We start from the raw sequence: 21380 nt of genomic DNA, 5'->3' as shown, positions 1-21380 counted from the left end.
TGAAAGCACTATGTTTCTACCCTCTACTCCATTGCATTGTGTAATATGTGCACCCCTCAAGTAATTACTGTAGGTACAGTTGTTTACCACGTTTGTCTTCTAACCTTTGGGGTAGTTTTGTAAGTAATCGATCTATTAGTTTTACTATATAGAGCCTTTTTTTCCCCCTTCCATTTAAGAAGTCCTTTTAATATTTCCTGTAAGGCTGGTTTAGTGATGAACTCTTTCATTTGGGAAACACTATCTCTCCTTCAATTCTGAATGCTAATCTTGCCAAATACAGTATTCTTGGTAGTGGGTTCCCCCCTCTGCCCCCTTTAGTACTTTGAATATATCATGCACTCCCTTCTGGCCTGCAAAGTTTCTGCTGAAAAATCTGCTGAAAGTCTTACAGGTGCTCCCTGTACATAGCTAGTTGCTTTCCTTTTTGTTGCTTTTAAGATTCTCTCATCTTATTTTTTGGCATTTTAATTATTATGTGCTTGTGTGAATGTCTTTAGGTTCATCTTGTTTGGGGCTCTCTGTGCTTTCTGGTCCTGAATGTATTTTCTTTCCAAGTTAGAGAAGTTTGCAGCTATTATTTCTTCAAGTATGTTTTCTGTTCCTTTCTCTTCTCCTTCTGACACCCTTATATTATAAATGTCAGAATGCTTGATGTTGTCCAAGAGGTCCCTTAACCTATCCTCATTTTTTTCAGATTATTTTTCCTTTTTGCTGTTCAGCTTGGATGATTTCCACTCCTTGGCCTTTGAGATTGCTGACCCATTCTTCTGCTTCCTCTAAGCTACTACTGATTTCCTCTAGTGTATTTTTCAACTAAGTTACTGTATTGTTCAGCTCTGGTTGGTTCTTTTTTTATGTTTTCTTTGTTGAAATTCTCAGAGTGTCTTTAAGACCAATTTATTTGAACTCCTTATCAGATGGATTGCATATCTGTTTCATTTAGCTTCTCTTCCCCACCCTCCTGAGGTTTTGCCTTGTTCTTTCATTTGGAAATTCTTCGTGTCTCCTTATTTTGCCTGACTCTGTGTTTGCTTCTATGTGTTAGGTAAGTCAGCTATGTCTCCTGGTCTTGAAGATAGTGGCCTTAGATAGATGGTGTCCTATACAATCATCCCCTGGTCATCAGAAGCAGGTGCTTCAGCGGTATTGCATGTGTGAGCTGTGTGTGGGTGGGATTGGCCTCTACCCTCGTCCTGACCAAAGCTGCCTTCTATGTGTGGCATGGTAGAAACATTTTAGGGGGAGATCTATATAGGAAAGGGCAGAGTGGGGAGAGCAGTGCTAGGAAAGTAGATGGAGAGCATCCAAACCGGAGACCACCAGCATTGGATGAACGAGGCTGAAGGAAGGCAAGAAAAATGGTGTCTGCCAACACTTCCATTCCTGGAAAAAGTTTCCGCAGATCTCTGCCCCAACCTGCATATACCCTAAAATAATTACTGAATCTTCACTAATGGCCCTGGTGCTTTTCAAACTGCTGCCTCAGTACTGGGTCTTGGAGTAAGTTTATGTACAGGCCCTTTAAGAGTAGAGTGGAATCTTGATTTTTCTATGGTCCTCAGGCTCTTCTGAAGTGAAGCCCCACTGATTTTCAAAAACATCATTGGGTTTCATATTCCTGATGCACATCCCTAGGGTGAAGGGTGCCCAGTGTTAAACTGCTAACTCCTCAGGGAGGACCTCTGTAACCTGTGATATCCCTCCTGCTTCTGGGTTGCTGTGCCGGGGCCTTGGTTCCCAGCCACATCTCATCTCTGCTCCTTCTACCCTTCTTGATGTGGAAGAACGGTTTTGCTAATCTTCAGGTCATTCTCAGAAAGAGTTGCTCTATCTGTAGTTATAGGCTTAATGTGTCTGTGGGAGGAGGTGACCTCAGGGCTACCTATTCTACCATCTTGTCCTTACTCTAAACATACGGATTTTTGATCCTGGTAAAGGACACACACAAAAATGACCCATTTCACCAGGAACAACCCAAGGAACTTATCTGTTATGTAAGGTGGCTCTAATAAATACTGGCAATGGAATTTGCAGATGACTATACTTGAAAAAATAAGTAGTAAACATAATTTAGGAAACCTAAGTTAGCAACGAAAAACACATACACAGACATGATGATTAAATCAACTCTAGAGAAGTGAAGATATTTCTGATCCTGGAACTGGTATATTTGCACACAAAATATATTTCAAATATCAACTATGGAAAGTGATTCAAACAATCTCTGGATGGAATCACGATCGATTTTAAAGACTTTTCATTAAAAAAAAAAAGGGGGGGGACTTAAGTAAAGATTTACTTTCCTAATAGGTATTTTCTCTTGAATTCCAAAGTCACATATCCCAGCACATTTAATCCTAGTCCTCACTGCTCTAACTCAAAGTTTATTTCCTCAAGAGTGCTGATATCTCTTCAGAATCTTACAGATGTTTGGAATTTGTGAGGACAGGTGACTTGGGAACCCTACTCTTCTGCCATCTTGCCCTGCCTCCTCCAGATGTTTGGCATTTGAACACTATCAATGTATCTGAGCCTACAAAGAGAAGTAAAATGGAATCTGTTGTAACTCTGGCCACCTGTTATAAATTTCTATTGGTGAATTTTTTTTTTAGTCCGGCATATCTTAATTTTTTGTTCAGTTGATTTAACTGGATAGAGTAGCTCTGCACTAGGTAACTTACAGCTACAAGAGACTTTTCTAGATACAGATGAGGAACATCACATGGAGATGGGATTGGTCAGGTGCATTTCACTTTGGCAACTAAGATTTGGACCTTAAGCTAAGCCATTTGTACAATTTTCACTCTCTAAATCTATTTTCCTATTTCATTTTTAGAGGTATTATTTATACCTTCTTGGTGAGGCAGAATGCAAATTAATTAATGTAATGGTCTTTTCAGCACATATACTGAACATTAAAAGGAAAGGACAATGAATTCACATCTATGATAACTGCTATATTTAAATACTGTGACAGTAATTACTATAAATTAATAGTAATGTCAGAGAAGTGTGGAAGAGGAACAAAACATGAAAACTTGTTGTGAGTGCTTAATTCCATAGAAAGCTTAAGCAACATCCTAGTAAGGAAGATCTGTTACAACCTGAACCAAGAGTGGAAACTATTAAAAAAGAAGCGGTGGGGAGGGGCAGGGAGGGGCTCCTGGGTGGCTCAGTTGGTTAAGCAGCCAACTCTTGATTTCAGCTCAGGTCATGTCAGGGTTGTGAGATTGCGCCCTGTTTTGGACTGTATGCTGGGCATGGAGCTTGCCTGAGATTCTCTTAAGAAAAAAAAAAGGGGGGGGGGGAGAACAGACCATTTTCATGCTCATCATTAGAGCAAACTGCTTAAAAGCAATCCCTCTTTCTATATATCCTTCCCCAAAGTTTACAGACAGCCTTCACTTTCCCACTTGTTCTTTTTTCACAATGTCTAAAAGAGATATCAGGTCCTTATTGCCTTTATAATGGATAGGTAATAGAAAGGAACAATGAGACAGAAGATGAAATTATCTTATAGTTTTCCAAAAGTTGTTATAATTTGGGGGTATACATTGTAATAACTATGAATCTTATCAACTCAATGGGAATTTCTGTACCAGAATAAATGTCCTTTCGATATCTTCTTAAGGATGACATGTGTTTATTCTAGTGCTGCTGCCCATGCTCATCGTATTTTCTAACTATGAGAAATGGCAACCATATCAAAGTAAGTGCAAGAATATATGGAGTCTTAGGATATAAACAGTACATCTTTCTGGAGCACCAATTTTACTTAAGGATGTGAGAAAGTTATTTTTAAAGAATTTTATTTATTTGCTTATGAGAGACATAGAGACACAGGCAGAGGAAGAAGCAGGCTCCATCCAGGGAGCCTGATGTGAGACTCGATCCCGGGTCTCCAGGATCAGGCTCTGGGCTGAAGGTGGTGTTAAACCACTGAGCCACCTGGGCTGCCCCATTTTTTTTTAAGATTTTGAAATGAATACATATTTATCAAGGAGGAAAATGTAAAATTTGTATGAATTTTTAAGATAAAACAGACTTTGAACAACACTGAGGCTTTAACCAGAAATGGACAATCGGGAAATTGATTCAGAGTTAACCCCTTGGTGGGCTAAAAGATTTGAGAAGTACTGGTTTAGGGTTAAATCTTGATTCAATTTTCATTTTCTGAGCATATAAATGAGCAAAGCGGCATCAAGAAAAATCCTGGATGGCATGGGAATTATCCTGAATACATGGTTAGAATACCTTAAATGATTACTCCAGGTCATGCATTCTAAATGAGGGCAGTATCCCCAGGAGGGTGAAAATTGGTCCTTAAGGGACAAGAAAAGATCTTAGATGCTAAAAGGGTACACAGAAATATAAAGTATATCTGTGGTATTAAACTGTCATTGTTGCAGGAGTGATTAGGAAAAAAGAAAGGTCTAAAAGAGTCCTTGGGCAGATTATGATTTAAAAAGGCAAGCTACGTTGCTGTAGTTCACATTTCTCAGGGTTGATGGCACCTCCACTTCAGGGGCTAACAGCTATCTCACCACAAGAGATCCTTATTACTTCCTTCACTGTCTAAATTTTGAAAGATTTGCCTAATAAGTAAATGTCATCACATCGATGAATACACTATTTGTTATATTAATCTTATTTAATAAAACAAACACCAAGTTTCTATATTTCTAGACAAAAGCAAAGGCATTTAACTCATTTTTCTTGCAAATAAAGTTGGGATTTCTGTTAGACTTCTAAAATGTTAGTCTTTGACAGCACATATAAATGATGGACTATCATACAATAATTTAAAATGCCACTTTATAAAAAAATTTAATGATGTGGTAAGATACTTATGAAACTGTTAAATGGAATTGAGAGGGAATTGACATACTGAGTGTGATCTTGACTTTGTGAACATGCACACAGATAAACATTAGAAGGAAGTACTCCAAATGGCAATAATGTTCCTGATTGATGATGGGTTAGAAGTGGCTTCTTTTTCTTGTTTTTGTATTTTGTTCTCCAACGTCCATATATTACTTTCATTAGAAAAAAAACCAAATAGCTTCAGATCCCCTCTGTTAGCTTTACAGGTCTAACTGCTCAAAGATCCAACATGGAGAAATAACCTGATATATAAAGTATAGAAAGCATATGGTGGGTGGCTTCCTAAGATCATGTGAAAAAGGACCAGGATTCAGGTTTCAAAATCTCTAGTATAATTCCTAATACTCTGTTCCATCCCTCTGTCGTCATTACTATTCCTTTGCTACTATCAGATTTTATCACTGGGCATCTCCAAACTCAGTTTAGCAATCACTGTTATATACATGTGTGATTTTTTAAAACTTAATTTGGCTTAGCTGCAGGCAGGATAACAAATATACACAAATAGCTTACTGATAATACACAGAATTCACATCCTATTACACAGGTACTTACTAGTTGTGAAACCCTGGGTAATTTATTTTCTTCTATAAATTGACATTAATACTATTTCAGATTGGTTGTGAGGAATACAATTATGTCTATTTATATAAACTCTTCAATATATCCAATAAATGATATGTATATTAAACTCTCTCCATATAAATGTACATTTATATATAATTATATAGTTACACATATACCTATATGTCTATATTTAAAATACTAGCTTTAACATTTGGCTCACAGTAACTGCCTAACAAATTTAGAAATGATTATTATGTACAATCTGAGACATCATCTCTAAATTAGAGTAGCTTACTACTTCATGGTATCCATGAAGTACTGACTACTGAGTAAGTAGAACTACTTACTGCTTACTTCATGGATAATTTATTCCATGGATGATATTTAAGATAGACATATAAGTTACTTCTAATTCATGGGTAATATTTGAGATAGACATCAAGACTCAGACTGATTTTCTCAACTATAACAATATCTGAGAATTAAAAATATAAATTTAACTGATCAAGGCATTAAAATAAATTTTAAATACGTAATTATGACTCTGTTATCCCACTGGAAGTTGGATCAATATACCACAAACTTCAATTGCTATCAGTATAGATACAATAATTTTATAAGGACATGTATTAATATAGTTTTCACTAAATTACAAATAAAAAAATTTCAGATACACAGTGATAGATAATATGATAATTAAGGCTAAAGTTATACAGTTTTGTAATATATCCAGAAAATGGTTATAGGAAAACTATATTACTATTAAATTTGTAAGAAAAAAAGATTCCAGATACTGTGGTTTGAAAACTAGAGCTGTATGTAAGGGAAGATATTTCAGGTAGTTATATTGTAGTAAAACTTTTTAACACTGCATTTTCCTTTGTTGAAACACACAAAATAATTTATCTTCAAACATCTTATCAGTGATGACAATACACAATTCCAACCCTTGAGTGAAGTGAAGCCATGATTTTCAACTGAGATCTTAAGGGAGAGAACTTTAGAATATTTGGTCTTAATATAAAATTCATTCAATATTCCATTACTTTTCCTTTAAGCTAGTAAAAATAAAAGTAGTATTGGAATTCCTTTTATGATGAGACCTCCTTTAAAATGTTTTACCAGTTACAAACACATTTAACATAAGTCATGTGCTGATATTCTAGTTCTTTTAGTGTTACCTTGAACTGTCTTCTAAATACCAAGAATAGGAAAAGGTTTCCCAAGAGCTAATGCTGCACTTCATCCAAATGAGCACAAGCACATCATTATGACTTTTTTATTCTAATAAATTTTATTCTATAAATTGGATTCCCTAGACTTTTAAAGAATGGTACTCAAAATGTAGCACATTATAACCTAAAACAAGAGAAAAGCAAACTGGAAAATCTATAAAAGCTCACACATAGATAGTATAGACATGAGCCCCATATAACTAAGATTCGCATGTAAAGAAATTTAGCAAAAAAAATTATCTGCCTCACATACAAGTATATGTGAATTTAACAAGTCTGGTAAAATCCATTTAAAAAAATCCACTTATTATTAACATTCATATCATTAAATATCAATTGTCACATCTAAGAATATTATATTTTGGAGGGGAGGAATAAAATATTTGGAACCGCTGTTGGTCCATGTAGACATACATGCATGCATTCTTTTTAGACAGGAAACATTTTTAAATCAATGAAAAAAATACTTTTAAATTAAAAAAAAATCCTTTTTCACAGAAAACATATATAAAGCACTATCATTTATTTAGAACATCATAAAGATAAGAGAAACTGAATTTGTAAGATACAGCAATTATACTAGAATCCTTAAAGGTCATCTTTATAAGACATTAATAAAAACCCATCACTACAAAATAAGGGATTTTAGAATCCCAAAGGCACATGGCACCCAGTCTCCAGTTTTTAATGGACAAACCTAATCCAAAGGACAAGCCCAGTCCCTCTGCTGGTGTGAAATAAACCAGTGAACAGCCTGTGAGCTGCATGTCAGCAAATAATCTTGATGGAAAAAAAGTATCTTATTTTCTGTGGTTGACTGTGTTTGTAAAGAGAGTTCAGGGAGTAGGTTGAAATATTTGATGTTACAGCTAGCTGAGGCCCTCAGAGTAATAATCAAGATGATTTTATCACTCAGGTAAAAGCTAGTTCATGCTCCTTGGTAAATGCTTATTTGGGGATATTTCACCAAGGGTTGTGACTCAAAAGTTCTTCCTTGAAATTTCTAATGTAATGCTAATCAGAATTCCTAACATTTGAAATCATATGTGAATGATGCTCCTTTAGGCTCTACAACACCCACATATTATGGAGCAAAACTGTAAAGCAGCTGTGTAAATACAGCCTTTTGGCCACAACTCTTCAAAAGACTTGAATACATGTTTCTTTTAATCCAGAATTGGTGGCAGTGAATATATTATTTTAAATCAGTCATGGTACTTTTCTTGAAGTTATAGTTTAAGGTTATTTCCTTAAGGGATCTGCTTCCTTCTCTTATATAGAAGCTGCCAGATAATGTCACTTCTTCCTGAGTTTCACATTTTTTTCATATCTGGAAATCAAAACTATGTTTCAAGGGCTACCTAGGGATATATCTGAAATCTTGGAAGGATTACAAGTAAATACGAAGACAGCATGGACCAAAATTTGAACAGGTTAATAAAATTTTCTATACTTTTCTGAGATATCTTCAAACATTAGAACACGTAAAATCATAGAGGGACTTCTACTTCTCCCACTCGTGTCATCAAGTACATAAGAACTACTATGTTGATAATTCTCAAAGCAACTCATTAATTATCTTGATTCAGAGGTTACAGAATATATGGCTGTCACTATCAACAAATCTTCTTGAAAGGAGATAAGAATCTACAAAGGAAAAACTTCTGATGTTTACAATTATGAGGCAAAAATATTGTTAATTCTGGTCTAAAATGGCACTGTAGGAAGACCCTAAACTCACCTCCGCCATGGACACGCCAACTCTGCACCTATTTACAAAGCAATTCCTCCTGCAGAACTGAGGGCTGATTGACCAGCTTCTGTACAACAAAAGATAGACCACAGACAGAACAGCAGGAGAGATGGAATGAAGGGAACTCCCACCCGATGTCGCCAACTGCAGTGTAGAGGGATGGCTCTGGGGGACCAGGAGCAAATTTGTCTGCACTAGGGCATGGAAACAAAGCTGGGGTTTAAAAGAGCAACTAACTATAAAAGGACTAGCCCTAGAACCCTGCCACACAATGGGGACACTACTAAAACTCTCTCCAGGTTGGAGAGGCTGGTGAATACACAATTTCCATTCCCCCTCCACCTTGATAGAATGGATGGGAGCAGGGTCCAGCACCTTAAGTGGATGACCACCCCACTGAGCCCTGGGCCCCTAGTCCACACCAGCTCTAGCTGTCCCACCTAGGCATCCCCAGAGTGTGCACCCTGGTCAGCACTTGCTGCAGCTCCAGGTGTTAACGCTGAGGTGGCAGATACAGAGAACCCTAGAAAACTTCCCATACCACCTCAGCTTCACATGGTTTGCTAGGGTGCCCTGGGATGCAGAGTGCTCTGGGATCTCCTGGCTCATGCCTGCATTGGCTCCAACTGCTTTGCTGGGACACCCTTCCCCCCTCCCCAGTATGGAGCATGGTAGGAATCCCTAGCCCATGCCCATCTAGGTTCCACCTGCCCTGCCAGGGCACCTGCTGCATGGAGTGTCCCATGCCCCCAAAGCCTGTGTTAGCCTCAGCTCTGGTCACCCCTCCAGGGTACCTCTGCATTGAGCACCCCGTGACACCCTGGATTGCCGTCACTTCAGCCTCAGCTGTCCTGCCAGGGCAGGCTCTGCTTGGAGAGCCCTGCGACCACTCCAGCCCATGAATATTTCAACTTAGGGACCTCCAGCCAGCCAATCTTACAAGTACAGAGTCTATACAAGGGAGGACCAGCCAGCCAATCTTACAAGTACAGAGTCTATACAAGGGAGGACCATATACAAGACTGTTCCTTCAAGATTAAAGTTGCTGTTCTACCTAATTCAAAGACATAAAAATCAAAATGACAAGACAGAGGAACATGCTCCAAATGACAGAACGAGACAAAACCTCAGAAAAAGAACTAAATGAAATGTAGATTATCAGGCATACTGCTTAAGAGTTTAAAGTAATGATCATAAAAATGACCACTGGGCTGCAGAGAAGAATGGAAGAACTCAGTACTTCAATGAAGAGATAAATATAAAAAGAACCAACCTCAGCTGAATAATACAATAACATTGTATTATTGAAATGAAAAATACAGTAGAGGAGATTCACAGTAGTTTAGCAGATGCAAAGATATAGATCTGGAAGACAGGATAATGGAAAGCATCCAAGATAAACAGCAAAAAGAAAAAATAATTTAAAAAATAAGGACAGGTCAAAGGATCTCTTGGACAACATCAAGCAAACATTTGCATTATAGGGGTTCCACAAGGAGAAGAGAGACAGAAAAATGTATTTTAGGAAATAGGTGAAAACATCCCTAACCTGGGGAAGGAAACAGACCTCTAGATTCAGGAAGCACAGAGAAGTCTGAACAAGTTGAATCCATGGAAATCTACACTATGACACAATAATTAAAATGTCAAAGGTTAAAGATAAAGAGAATTTTAAAAGCAGCAAAAGAGAAGCAAAAAGTTATATACCAGGGAAACCCCACAGGTTGATCTCTCAGCAGAAATTGTGCAGGCCAGTGGGAGTGACATGATATAGCCAAAGAACTGAAAGGAAAAACCTTACAACCAAGAATACTCTACTCCAAAAGACTGTCATTAAAAATTAAAGGATAGAGTTTCCCAGACAAAAAAAGAGTTGTTCATCAGCACTAAACCAATGTTACAAGAAATCTCAAAGGAACTCCTTTAAGAGAAAAGCTTATAGTTAAATTGTGAATAAAAAGAAGTAAAATATGAAAACATACATAAAATGTGGAGGGGGGAGTAAGAAAGCTCTTTTAGCATAGGTTCAAACTTAAGTGATCATCATTACTATTATAGACTGCTATATAGTTAGGATGTTATATATGAACCTCATGGTAACTATAAACTCAAAACCTATAACAGATACAAAAAAAATAGAAAGCTAAGCATAATACTACAGAAAGTCATCAATCACAAGTAAAGAGAGCAAGGAAAGAAGAGCATAAAAACTATAAAACAACCAAAAAACAATGGTCTAAATATTCTAATCAAAAGACAGAGGGCAGCCAAATGGATAAAAAACAAGATCCATCTGCATGGTATCTACATGAGACTTGCTTCAGATCTAAAGACATATATAGCCTGAAAGTGAAAGGATGGGGAAAAAAAAAAAATTCCATGGAATGGAGATGGGAAAAAAAAAAAAAAAAGCTAGGGTAGAAATTTTATTAGACAAAATAGACTTTAAAACAACGTCTGTCATATGAGACAAAGAAGGACATTACACAATGATAAAGGGATCAGTTCAACAAGAGGTTTAATGGGTTTTAAGTATCTATGCTAGCAATACCAAAGCACCTAAATACATAAAGCATATAAGTAGCAGACATAAAGGGAGCACTACTGAGGATACTATAGTAATAGTAGGGGATACTGACACTCCACTTAAATCAATGGATTATGCAAGCAGAAAAATCAATTAGGAAATGTCGTCTTTGAGCAACACTTCAGACCAGATGAACTTCAGATATATACAGAATATTTCATGCAAAAAAATATACATCTTTTCAAATACACATGGAACATTCTCCAGAATAGATCACGTTAGGCCACAAAACAAATCTCAAATTTAATAAGAATGAAATATCCTACATCTTCTCCAACTACACGTTATGAAATTAGAAATCAATCACAGGAAAAACAGGAAAAACTGGAAAAAGGACAAACGTATGGAGGCTAAACAACATGCTACTAACAACCAATCAGCCAACAAATCAAAGAGGAAACAACACATGGAAACATGAAAATGAAAACAAAGGCCTAAAATATTTGGGCTATAGAGAAAGCATTAAAGGGAAATTTATAGTGATACAGACCTACCTCAAGACAACAGAAATCTCAAACAATCTACACTTATACCTAAAAGAACTAGAAAAAGAAGAACAAAGAGAACTCAAGTTAAAGTAGAAAATAATAAGGACCAGAGCAGAAATAAACAAAATAGAGACCAAAAACACATTGTAAAAGATCAATGAAACCAAAAGCTGGTTCTTTGGAAAAAAACAAAAACAAAACAGACAAAATTGATAAACCTTTATTATCAAGGAATAAAAACACAAAATCAGAAACAAAATAGCAATTGAAATCACAGAATACAAAGGATTATAAGAAACTACTACAAAAATATTATATGCTGACAAAGTGGACAGACTAGAAGGAATGGTTAAATTCCTAGAAACTTCTGAAATTCCTAGATCTTCTGAAACTAAATCAGGATGAAACAGAAAATCTGAACAGATAATTAATAGTAATGATATTGAACTGAGAATCAAGAACCTCCCAACAAAAGTCCAAGACCAGATGAATTCACAGATGAATTCTACCAAATATTTAAAGAAGAGTTCATAAGTATTCTCCTCTAACTATTCCAAAAAACTCCAGAAGCTTCCAAATACATTCTGCAAGACTAGCATTTACCCTTAGGGTAAAACCATCAAGACAAAGCCACCACAAGAAAATTACTGGTCAGTATCCTTGATCACATATTATCCTAGAGAAGCAGGGATGCTTCAATATTTGCAAATCAATCAACATAATATACATCAACAGAACAGGATAAAAATCTTAATAGATACAGAGAAAGCATTGAACAAGATTCAACATCTGCTCAAGAGAAAAACTCTCGACAAAATGGGGTTAGAGGGAACATTATCTCAACATAATAAAGGGCATATATGAAAAATACACAGCTAACATCATACATAATGGTGAAATACTGAGCATTTTCCCTAAGATCCAGAGGAAGACAAGGATGTCCGTTCTTGCCACTTTTATTGGACACAAGACAGGAAGTCTTAGCCACAGCAATCAGAGAGAAAAAAAGTCCAAATTGGTAAAGTAGTAAAACTGTCACGGTTTGCAGATGACATGATACCATATGTAGAAAACCCTGAAGATTCTACCAAAAAACTGCCAGAATAAATGAATTCAGTAAAACTGCAGAATATAAAATTAGTACATAAAAATTGGTTGCATTTCTATACACTAATAATGAAGTAGCAGAGAGAGAAATTAAGAAAATCTTATACAACTGCACCAAAAAGAACAAAATATCTAGGAATAAATTTAACCAACGAGGTGAAAGACCTGTACTTTGAAAACTATAAGACATTGGCAAAAGAAACTGAAGATGACACAAGCAAATGGAAAAGTAATTTCATGCGCATGGATTGGTAGAATTAAAATGTCATACTACCAAAAGCAATCCACAGATTCAATGCAATCTCTATCAAAATACACAAAGCATTTCTCCACAGAACTAGAACAAACAGTACTAAAATGTGTATAGAACTACAAAAGACCACAATTGCCAAGGCAATCATGAAAAAGAAAAACAGAACTGGAGGTATCACAATCCCAGGTTAATAGTTTATCTTTACTAAGTTATAGTAATCAAAACACTACAGTACTTGGCACAAAAATAGACACATAGGGCAATGGAACAGAATTGAGAGCCCAGAAATAAACCCATGATTATACGGTCAACTAATCTACAACAAAGGCAAGCATATACAATGTGAAAAAACCAGTCTCTTTAACAAATGGTATTGGGAAAACTGGACAGCTTCATGCAAAAGAATGAAACTAGACCATTATCTTACACTATACACAAAAAGAAACTCAAAATGGATTAAACATCTAAATGTGAGACCTGAAACCATAAAATTCCTAGAAGAAAACACAGGCAGTAATTTCTCTGACATCAGCCTTAGCAACATTTTTCTACATGGGTCTCCTCAAGTAAGTGATTGGGACTACACACAAAACACTTTTTCACAGTGAAGGAAACCATAAAAAAAAAAAAAAAACCCAGAAGGTAACATACTGAATGGGACAGGCTATGTGCAAATGATATATTTGATTAGAGGTTAATATTCCAAATATATAAAGAACTTCTACAACTCAACACCCCTCCCTGCAAATAACCAAAAAATGGGCAGAGGATCTGAATGCATTTTTTCAAAGACATACAGGTGGCCAAGAGACACATGAAAAAATGCTCAACATCACTAACTATCAAGGGAAATGCCAATTAAAACCACAATGAGATCATCTCACACCAGTCAGATTGGCTGGGATCAAAGAGAGAAGAAAAAAGTGTTGGCGAAGAAGATGTGCAAAAAGGAACACTCAAGCACTGCCGGGATTGTAAATAGGTACAGCCCCTGGGGAAAACAGTCTGGAGGTTCCTCAAAAAATTAAAAATAGAAATACCATATGATCCAGAAATACCATACTGATATTTACCCAAAGAAGTTAAAATCATTAATTTGAAAAGACATATGCACGTTTTCTGCAGCAACATTATTTATAATAGTTCAGATATGGAAGTAACCCAAGTGTCCACTGATAGCTGATGTGTGTGTATGTATATGTTTGTATGTCTGTGTGTATATACACACAGAATATTTCTCAGCCATAAAAAAACAAAGAGATCTTGCCATTTGTGATAACATGGATGGACCTAAACAGTATTATGCTAAGTGAAGTAAGTCAGAAAAAGACAAATACATCTGACATCAGTTATATGAGGAATCTAAAAAACAAAACAAATAAACTAAAAGCAGAAACAGACCCACAGAGAACAAACCAATGGTTACAAGAGGGGTAGAGTGTGGGGGATGGGCAAAATCGGTAGAGGTGAGTGGGAGATACAGGCTTCCAGTTATGGAATGAGTAAGTCACAAGGATAATAGGTACAGCACAGGGAATATAGTCAGTGGTATTGTAATGGCACTGAATGGTGACAGAGGGTAGGTTCACTTGCAGTGAACAGACCATAAAGTATGGATTTATCAAGTCCCTACATTGTACCCCTGAAACTAACGTAACATTGGGTCAACTGCACTTCAACAAAGAAAAATGTGTGTTCAGCACAGCATATACATCGGCTACTCTTCCTTTTACCCACCTACTCCCCTATTCAGCCAACCATTTATCCAAGAATCGTGTGCTAGGCCCTCTTGTGAGTGTATGGGGACATAGCAGTGGAGCAAACAAGACCCTTATCTTCAAAGCATTAATATTCTAGCAAAGACAGACAGACAAATAACAAACCAAGCAAACAAATGAATGGCATTTCAGATAGAGACATTTTTTGAAGAAAAATAAAGCACAAGGAGGGTATAGAAAATGACTACATAAGGTATATGGGACTATTTTAGATATAGTGGTAGAGGAAGGCCTCCTGAAGAAGCAATTTCATCAGCATTTCATTATTAACGGCTAGGAGTATGACTGGTATTTACTAAAATGGCACATCCTTCTCCCATTCTGCTTAATAGCTGCCAGTGGAGCACTGCAGCACATCCCTTTGAAAATTAATAGTTTGGTGCCAATATTAATTCTAAAGAGATTTTTTCCTTTAGTTGAAAAATAAGAGAATGCAGCATTTTGATGTACAAAGAGATTTTTCCCATTGCTCCTATCTGGTAGGGCAAAACAAAAGTTAGAGAATGAATAGGTTCTGAGTCAGACTATGTGCTTTACTAAGTGAACAAAAGATAATATGAAGGTATCATTTTTTTTTCTTTTTAATGAGGCAGTTTTGTAGGCATTCCTTTCATAATACAAGCTTTATAAGCAAATTTTAAAGCGATAAAAATACTTTTTAGGCTGGCAGTTGCTCATTAAATTATATAATGAATAAAAAGATGCTCTGAAAAGCAAAAAGCATGATATGAACGTTAGGAAGGCATTATAACTATTATTGGCCAACTCACCTGAAGCTGAAGGAAGCTGATCATAGTCCTGTGATGTTCTGTTGGATTTGACATTTTCACCTGGTAATCTCCTAGCAGGAGGCAGAGGGACTTGACCACTTACTGGATCAAAGAAGGGGTCTTAAAAGTAAAGATAATTTTCAAATTAATATGATCTCTACCAAATTGCTGAAGAAAAACATTCTAGAAGTGCTCTATAAAGATCAAAGGTTTTGAAAATTAGAACAATAATTTCATGACTGATATTAACCTTCTTTTAATCCTATTTTCTAATTTATTCATTACTTGCTCAAATATGCTCTTCCCATTTATTCCTAGACAATACAAAATACTAATTATATATTTTCCAGATCATAATTATAAAATTCTTGGTGATAAAAGCTGCTGCAAATTTTTATTTTCTGCCCCATTCTGTCCGGTGTAATGAATAGAAACTGTTGCAAAGTAGGAGCACCTGGGTGACTCAGTTGGTTAAGCATCTGCCTTCAGCTCAGGTCATGATCCCAGGGTCCTGGGATTGAGCCCCGTGTCAGGCTCCCTGCTCAGTGGGAGGTCTCCTTCTCCCTCTGCCCTTCCCCCTGCTTATGCGTGCTCTCTCTCATAAATATTTTTAAAAATTAAAAAAAAAGAAACTGTTGCAAAGTGAAAGAAAAAAAAAGAGGGTTTGAATTTTGCCTATAAGCGCCATTATCAAGTTTGTTAATCTCTAAGCATTAGGCATAACCTATAAAATGTACCTGACATTTGGGATTTGTGAAGATTAAATAAATTCATGTGTGTGAAATCTCCTGTATATATAAAGTGCTCCTTAAATTACTACATTGGGCATCCTAAGCTAAAAGTCATTTTTAACTGGGTCACTGAACAGTAGATTCAATTGTTAAAAATTGTGGTATTAGTACCTTTAAGCTTTTTATGTACAGTAAAAAGTGGTATTTTTAACCACCTTCGCAGTCAGAGCAGTGGCATCTGAAATAGTACAAATTATGAATTATACACAAATTAAATTTACTTTTGCTACTTCTAATGATGTTTATTAATTGGAACTGAAGGCAGAAAAATAAATGTTGTCAGTGTACTATATTAAATTGTTAGGACCAAAAATATAACTGGTTTAAAATTAGTAGCATATAGGTTTAAATCCATAGAACTGGTTTCATTTCTGAGTAGATAAACACTATCTCTGCAATGTCTGGTTCACTGATAATTTACTTAGCCACCACTTCTATCTCTAGCTCCTCTGTTTTCTTCTCTCCTATTACCTTCTGTTATGTCTGCCACTTATCTCCAGAGGTAGTGTAAGTTCTTTCAAGGGAAGGGGTCTTGTGTTCTCATTGTGTTTAAATTATATCACCTACCACACAGTACCAAGCACACTGCTAGGCAAATGGCCTGAACGTCATAAATCTGTGCTTTTAACTACCAAAAATAAATCCAGATTGATTCATATTTTTCATAAATTCAAAATTAGTGAAATCTGAATTACTAACATAAGATTAAAATCATAACTATTAAGGGTCCAATTTATATTTTATTGTTTTAATGTCCCTTTAAATTTGTCATGTAGAATATGTAAGAATCTGATTACGAAGAAAATTAGCACGTATTTACACTGATTTTTAACTAGGTAATGTAAGGCAAGAGTTGAAATCTTGATTGTTATTTTCCCCTTTTTGAGTATAATGATTATTCCGAGCTTTGCTGGAGACTCTTTTGACCTAAGTAAGGCTATTTAACTTGCTTTCTATAAAATTCAAGATTAAAACTAATGTTAGATTTTGCACTTTTGATATTTAAAAAGTCAATGGTTCAGCCTCATTAATTTTGCTGAAACATTTTAGGAAGCATTGAGAAGATAAATTCATGCAACAAATGTTTATCCTTTGATTTGGAAGAGTAAGTATTTGGAACTAGGTATGCTGATTTCTGCATCAGTTTAGAAATTTCCTGAAGATTTAGGTTTAAATATTCAATAAAATTTACTTTCCATTATTGTGCATTTTAAACATTGCTGATATAACATTAGATCAGAGGAAGGCATGCCTTTTACAATACATACACTTATTAAAAAATCTCTTTAGGGGTAATTTAAAGGTTTGTCAAACATACTTATGTCCTTACTAACTGTGCACTTTAGACTAAACATTAGCTTCTGGATATACTATAGGGTCATAAAGAGACTACAAAATATATAGTTGTGTAGGGTATTGTTCCTTTAAACTATTTCACTTAAAAAGTCACTAGGTATACTAAAAATATTACCATAAATAGCAAAAAATACTTAGGTCAGTTATAAATCACTACCATCCGTTTCTTCCTTTTTTTTTTTTTAAGATTTTATTTATTTATTAATAAGAGAGAGAGAGAGGCAGAGACACAGGCAAAGGGAGAAGCAGGCTCCATGCAGGGAGCCCGACGTGGGACTTGATCCCAGGTCCCCAGGATCACGCCCTGGGCTGAAGGCGGCGCTAAACCGCTGAGCCACCTGGGCTGCCCCATGTCTTTCTTTATGCTAAATTTGCTACTAGTCCAGTGATAGGGTACACTGGGCTTCTATAGCAAGGTTGAAAGTATTCAGGTTTCAATAGGAAAAGATCAACCCAGTTACTACAGACAGCACAATAATCAACTGTCTCCCGATAATTTTGAAAAGCAATCGAATTTTTAGAAATAAATTCTTCAAAAACTAATTAAAGTAAAATTTTATATCCACAGTTAGAATTAAAACATACAAACTGAAAATACAATAGCCAATGTACCATTTATCTAGTAATAAATGTTTGAGAAATGAGTGAATAAACACGATGGCATTAATCTATTCTAAAAAGCAAAGTACTATTGTCTGTGATTTACAGTATGGTAATGCTAAATTAAAATTTTAATACTTAGTTCAGAGATTATAGAAATCTAAGGGAAGACTGGGAGGAAAAGTTTGCTCACTATAAAAGAAATGAGGAAATATGCATTGATTGAAATTATGCTGCGTAAGAAGGAAACCTATTAAATGGTTATCTCTAGGGGGTGGCACTGGGGAATGTTTTTAATTCCTTTTTTTTCATTATCTGAAACACTTCCCAAATATTTACTCAAGTGTAGAAAAAAAGGCAAATAAAATTGGACAGTTAAAATAGTGGTGTATTTTCCTGTGGGGCTGTCCAAAAACCATCTGGTTGCTTTATCAGTTATCCTCCAAATTTTAAAAGAGTATCAATGCAGGATCTCATTGTTAGAAAGGTCTGAAGAGCTATTTAGGTGAAATGAAATTCCTCCCTCTCCGCAGCCCTCACTCTTTAACTCACATTCATAAACTCCCTAACTAGGTAGTGATCTGGCCACTACTTAAAGCCTTCAGTGCTAGAGAACTCACCACCCCCCTGAAAAAATAATTCTTTTATAAAATGCTTAAGAATTCTTACTTTAGAAAATTGTGATGAAATTTTCAATCTTAATCATATTCACTGGTCTGTTCTTCTGAGGAAACGTGGAGGAAATCTAGTCCTTCTTTCACAAATACTGTAACTAGAGACAACTCTAATATGTGTATTCAAAGTCGTCTCTCTTGTTAAACATTGCAGTTCCTGTCATGTGCTGTGGTTTCTGCGGTCAGGTGTAAACTCCCTTTACCGCCCTGGCTGCCTTTCGCCAGGACTACCCCAGCTCAGTATTTCTAACCCTTGAGTATGCCTCACAATCCCCCAGAAGGCCGGTAGAAACAGACTGCTGGGCCCTACTCCCAGAATTTCTGATTTGGTAAGTCCTCCTGGAGCCTATGAATTTTAATTTTAAGTAGGACCCCCGGGTGACACTGATGGTGCTGGCTGGAGGACTACGGTTTGAGAACCAACCACTGCTCCAGCTCTAGCCCCTCTTCTTCAACATCTCCCCCCAGTGGTCTCCGGGCCAGCTGAGCACTGGACCTCACCTCACTCCTTCTCTGGTCTGAACTCTGGGAGTGCCACCCTCAGATGGCAGGAGCTCCCTTGGTAGTCACATCATGACTGTGTTTCATAAAGGTCAGAGTTAACGGAACTGCCTAAATCCTCTTCCATAACTCTTGCTAAATGACCCAAGTATTCTATTTTACTTATGAAATTGCATTTCTGGATCCAACTGGAAAACTTTCATTTAACTGTAATCAAGTCAAATTATTTGGCTTTTAGAGTTGAATGGTGACTTTAGGATTGGATAAGGACTTCAAAAGAGATTCCAGGTTAGAAAAACAGTGAAAGAAAGGTTCACCAAGGGCTGCCAGGCATGTTGTGTATTTTGTGCACTGCACAAAGACATGTAGTTATGGGAATGAGCAGACTGAAATGCAGCCTTGGCTTTGTTCCTGGAGCACTGGCCCTGGCACAAGGTAGAAGGAGGGGCTGCCTCTTTCAACCCACCAGCACAAAAGAAGTGCCTTTTTGTAATCTGAACAAAAGCACATATCTGCTAGCAAAGTAGAAAGCTTTTTTTGAAGATTCTTCAGGTTTTGTTAAGAGAGGACTAGCCCATCCAGAATAGATGCTCATGCACAGCAGTGGGCATTACTATTTGCCAAAAGAAATCTTGCATGAAGGCTGAACACCAAAAACAGATAAAAGAAGCATCAGAGCCGTGCCCCTGCTTTGCCTCTCCCCACATTCTGCAGGAGTCCTAAGGTTCCTTTGCAGAAGCACAGGACCTTACAGTTTGAAAATTGTTGCTACACAGAAGTCAGTGGGCTTATAAGGCTGCAAAGGTGAACTTGACTCAAGTATGCAGGGCACTGAATGCTGGGAATAAAGAGGGGCGTTTGACATTTGATCAGGTATTTAGCACAACACCAGAAAGAAATCCAACTTTTTTTTTTTTTTTTAAGACATCTATCCTTTGTCTTTAATTAGGGATAATGATTTCATTAAGGAAACCAAATCTCAATCATGCCCAGCAAAGATTTATCATTTTACTAGATTAAAATTTTACAGCATGAACAACAGTGAAAGCAACAGCAGTACAACATTCATACACTCTGCTTTAATACAGCAATCACCTCTATTTCCCTTTTATGATTCTATAACTAGGAGTCAAACTTTCATTTATCATTTAAAGGGTATTCTTTAATGAAGTTTATGGACATAAGAGTGAAGAAAGGTCACAAATCTTTTATTTTAGATATATAATGTATTAATTTGCAAAATGATACTCAAATGCTTGTTTATGAGTCGAAAGAAACCATGCTCTATTTATTATTATGTAAGAAAAATTAAAATATTTCTTTTGGGGGATCCCTGGGTGGCGCAGCGGTTTGGCGCCTGCCTTTGGCCCAGGGCGCGATCCTAGAGACCTGGGATGGAATCCCACGTTGGGCTCTCGGTGCATGGAGCCTGCCTGTGTCTCTGCCTCTCTCTCTGTATGACTATCATAAATAAAAAAAAAAATTTAAAAAAATTTAAAAAAATATTTCTTTTGAAAAGGAGGCAAGCTGATATATGTGGTCTCAGGAAATCAAGAGGATACAAACTTCCAGGTATAAAATAAATCCTGGAGATTAAAAGTACACCATGGGTGGGGCACCTGTGGCTCAGTGGGTTAAGCATCTGCTTTAAGCTTGGGTGATGATCTTGGGGTCCTAGGATCAAGCCCTGCATCAGGCTCCTTGCTCAGTGGGAAACCTGCTTCTCCCTCTCCCTGCTGTTCCCCCTGCTTGTGCTCTGTCAAATAGATAAATAAAATCTAAAAAAAAAAAAAATGTACAGCATCGGGAATAGTCAATAATAGCATAAGAACACTCTATGATGACAGAAATAACTACACTTACTGTGAGAACACTAAGTAGTGCATAGAATTACTGAATTAATATGTTCTACACATGAAACTAATATAACATTGTATGTTAATTATGCTTTAATAAAAATATATAGAGTTGATTAAAAATTGCTATCTCAATGGATCCCATAAAGGATCTAGCAACAGACTAGAATCCTGTCA

General features: G+C 36.4%; 1 protein-coding gene across 14 annotated transcripts in view; it reads right to left on the bottom strand.

The window, feature by feature from the left end:
• The window catches only part of CBLB (Cbl proto-oncogene B), a 409409-nt gene that overhangs the window by 9275 nt on the left and 378754 nt on the right, over nucleotides 1–21380 (bottom strand). For 12 of the 14 annotated variants that reach the window (XR_012024387.1, XM_072812047.1, XM_072812046.1 and 9 more), the window contains one exon: nucleotides 15426–15545. Coding sequence is in view for 13 of the 14 variants with exons in the window: in XM_072812047.1 (XP_072668148.1) it covers nucleotides 15426–15545 (120 nt within the window). In the remaining variant the exon portion in view is untranslated. Of the gene's footprint in view, nucleotides 1–3795; nucleotides 8510–15425; nucleotides 15546–21380 lie in introns of those variants that run through there. The other 2 variants (XM_072812053.1, XM_072812052.1) reach the window with 2 other exon arrangements.

The sequence above is a fragment of the Canis lupus genome, chromosome 35 (genome assembly GCF_048164855.1).
Source record: "Canis lupus baileyi chromosome 35, mCanLup2.hap1, whole genome shotgun sequence".
In the NCBI taxonomy this organism is placed as follows: Eukaryota; Metazoa; Chordata; class Mammalia; order Carnivora; family Canidae; genus Canis; species Canis lupus.
The sequence above is the reverse complement of the archived record's forward strand: the minus strand, read 5'-3'. Positions and strand labels throughout refer to the sequence as shown.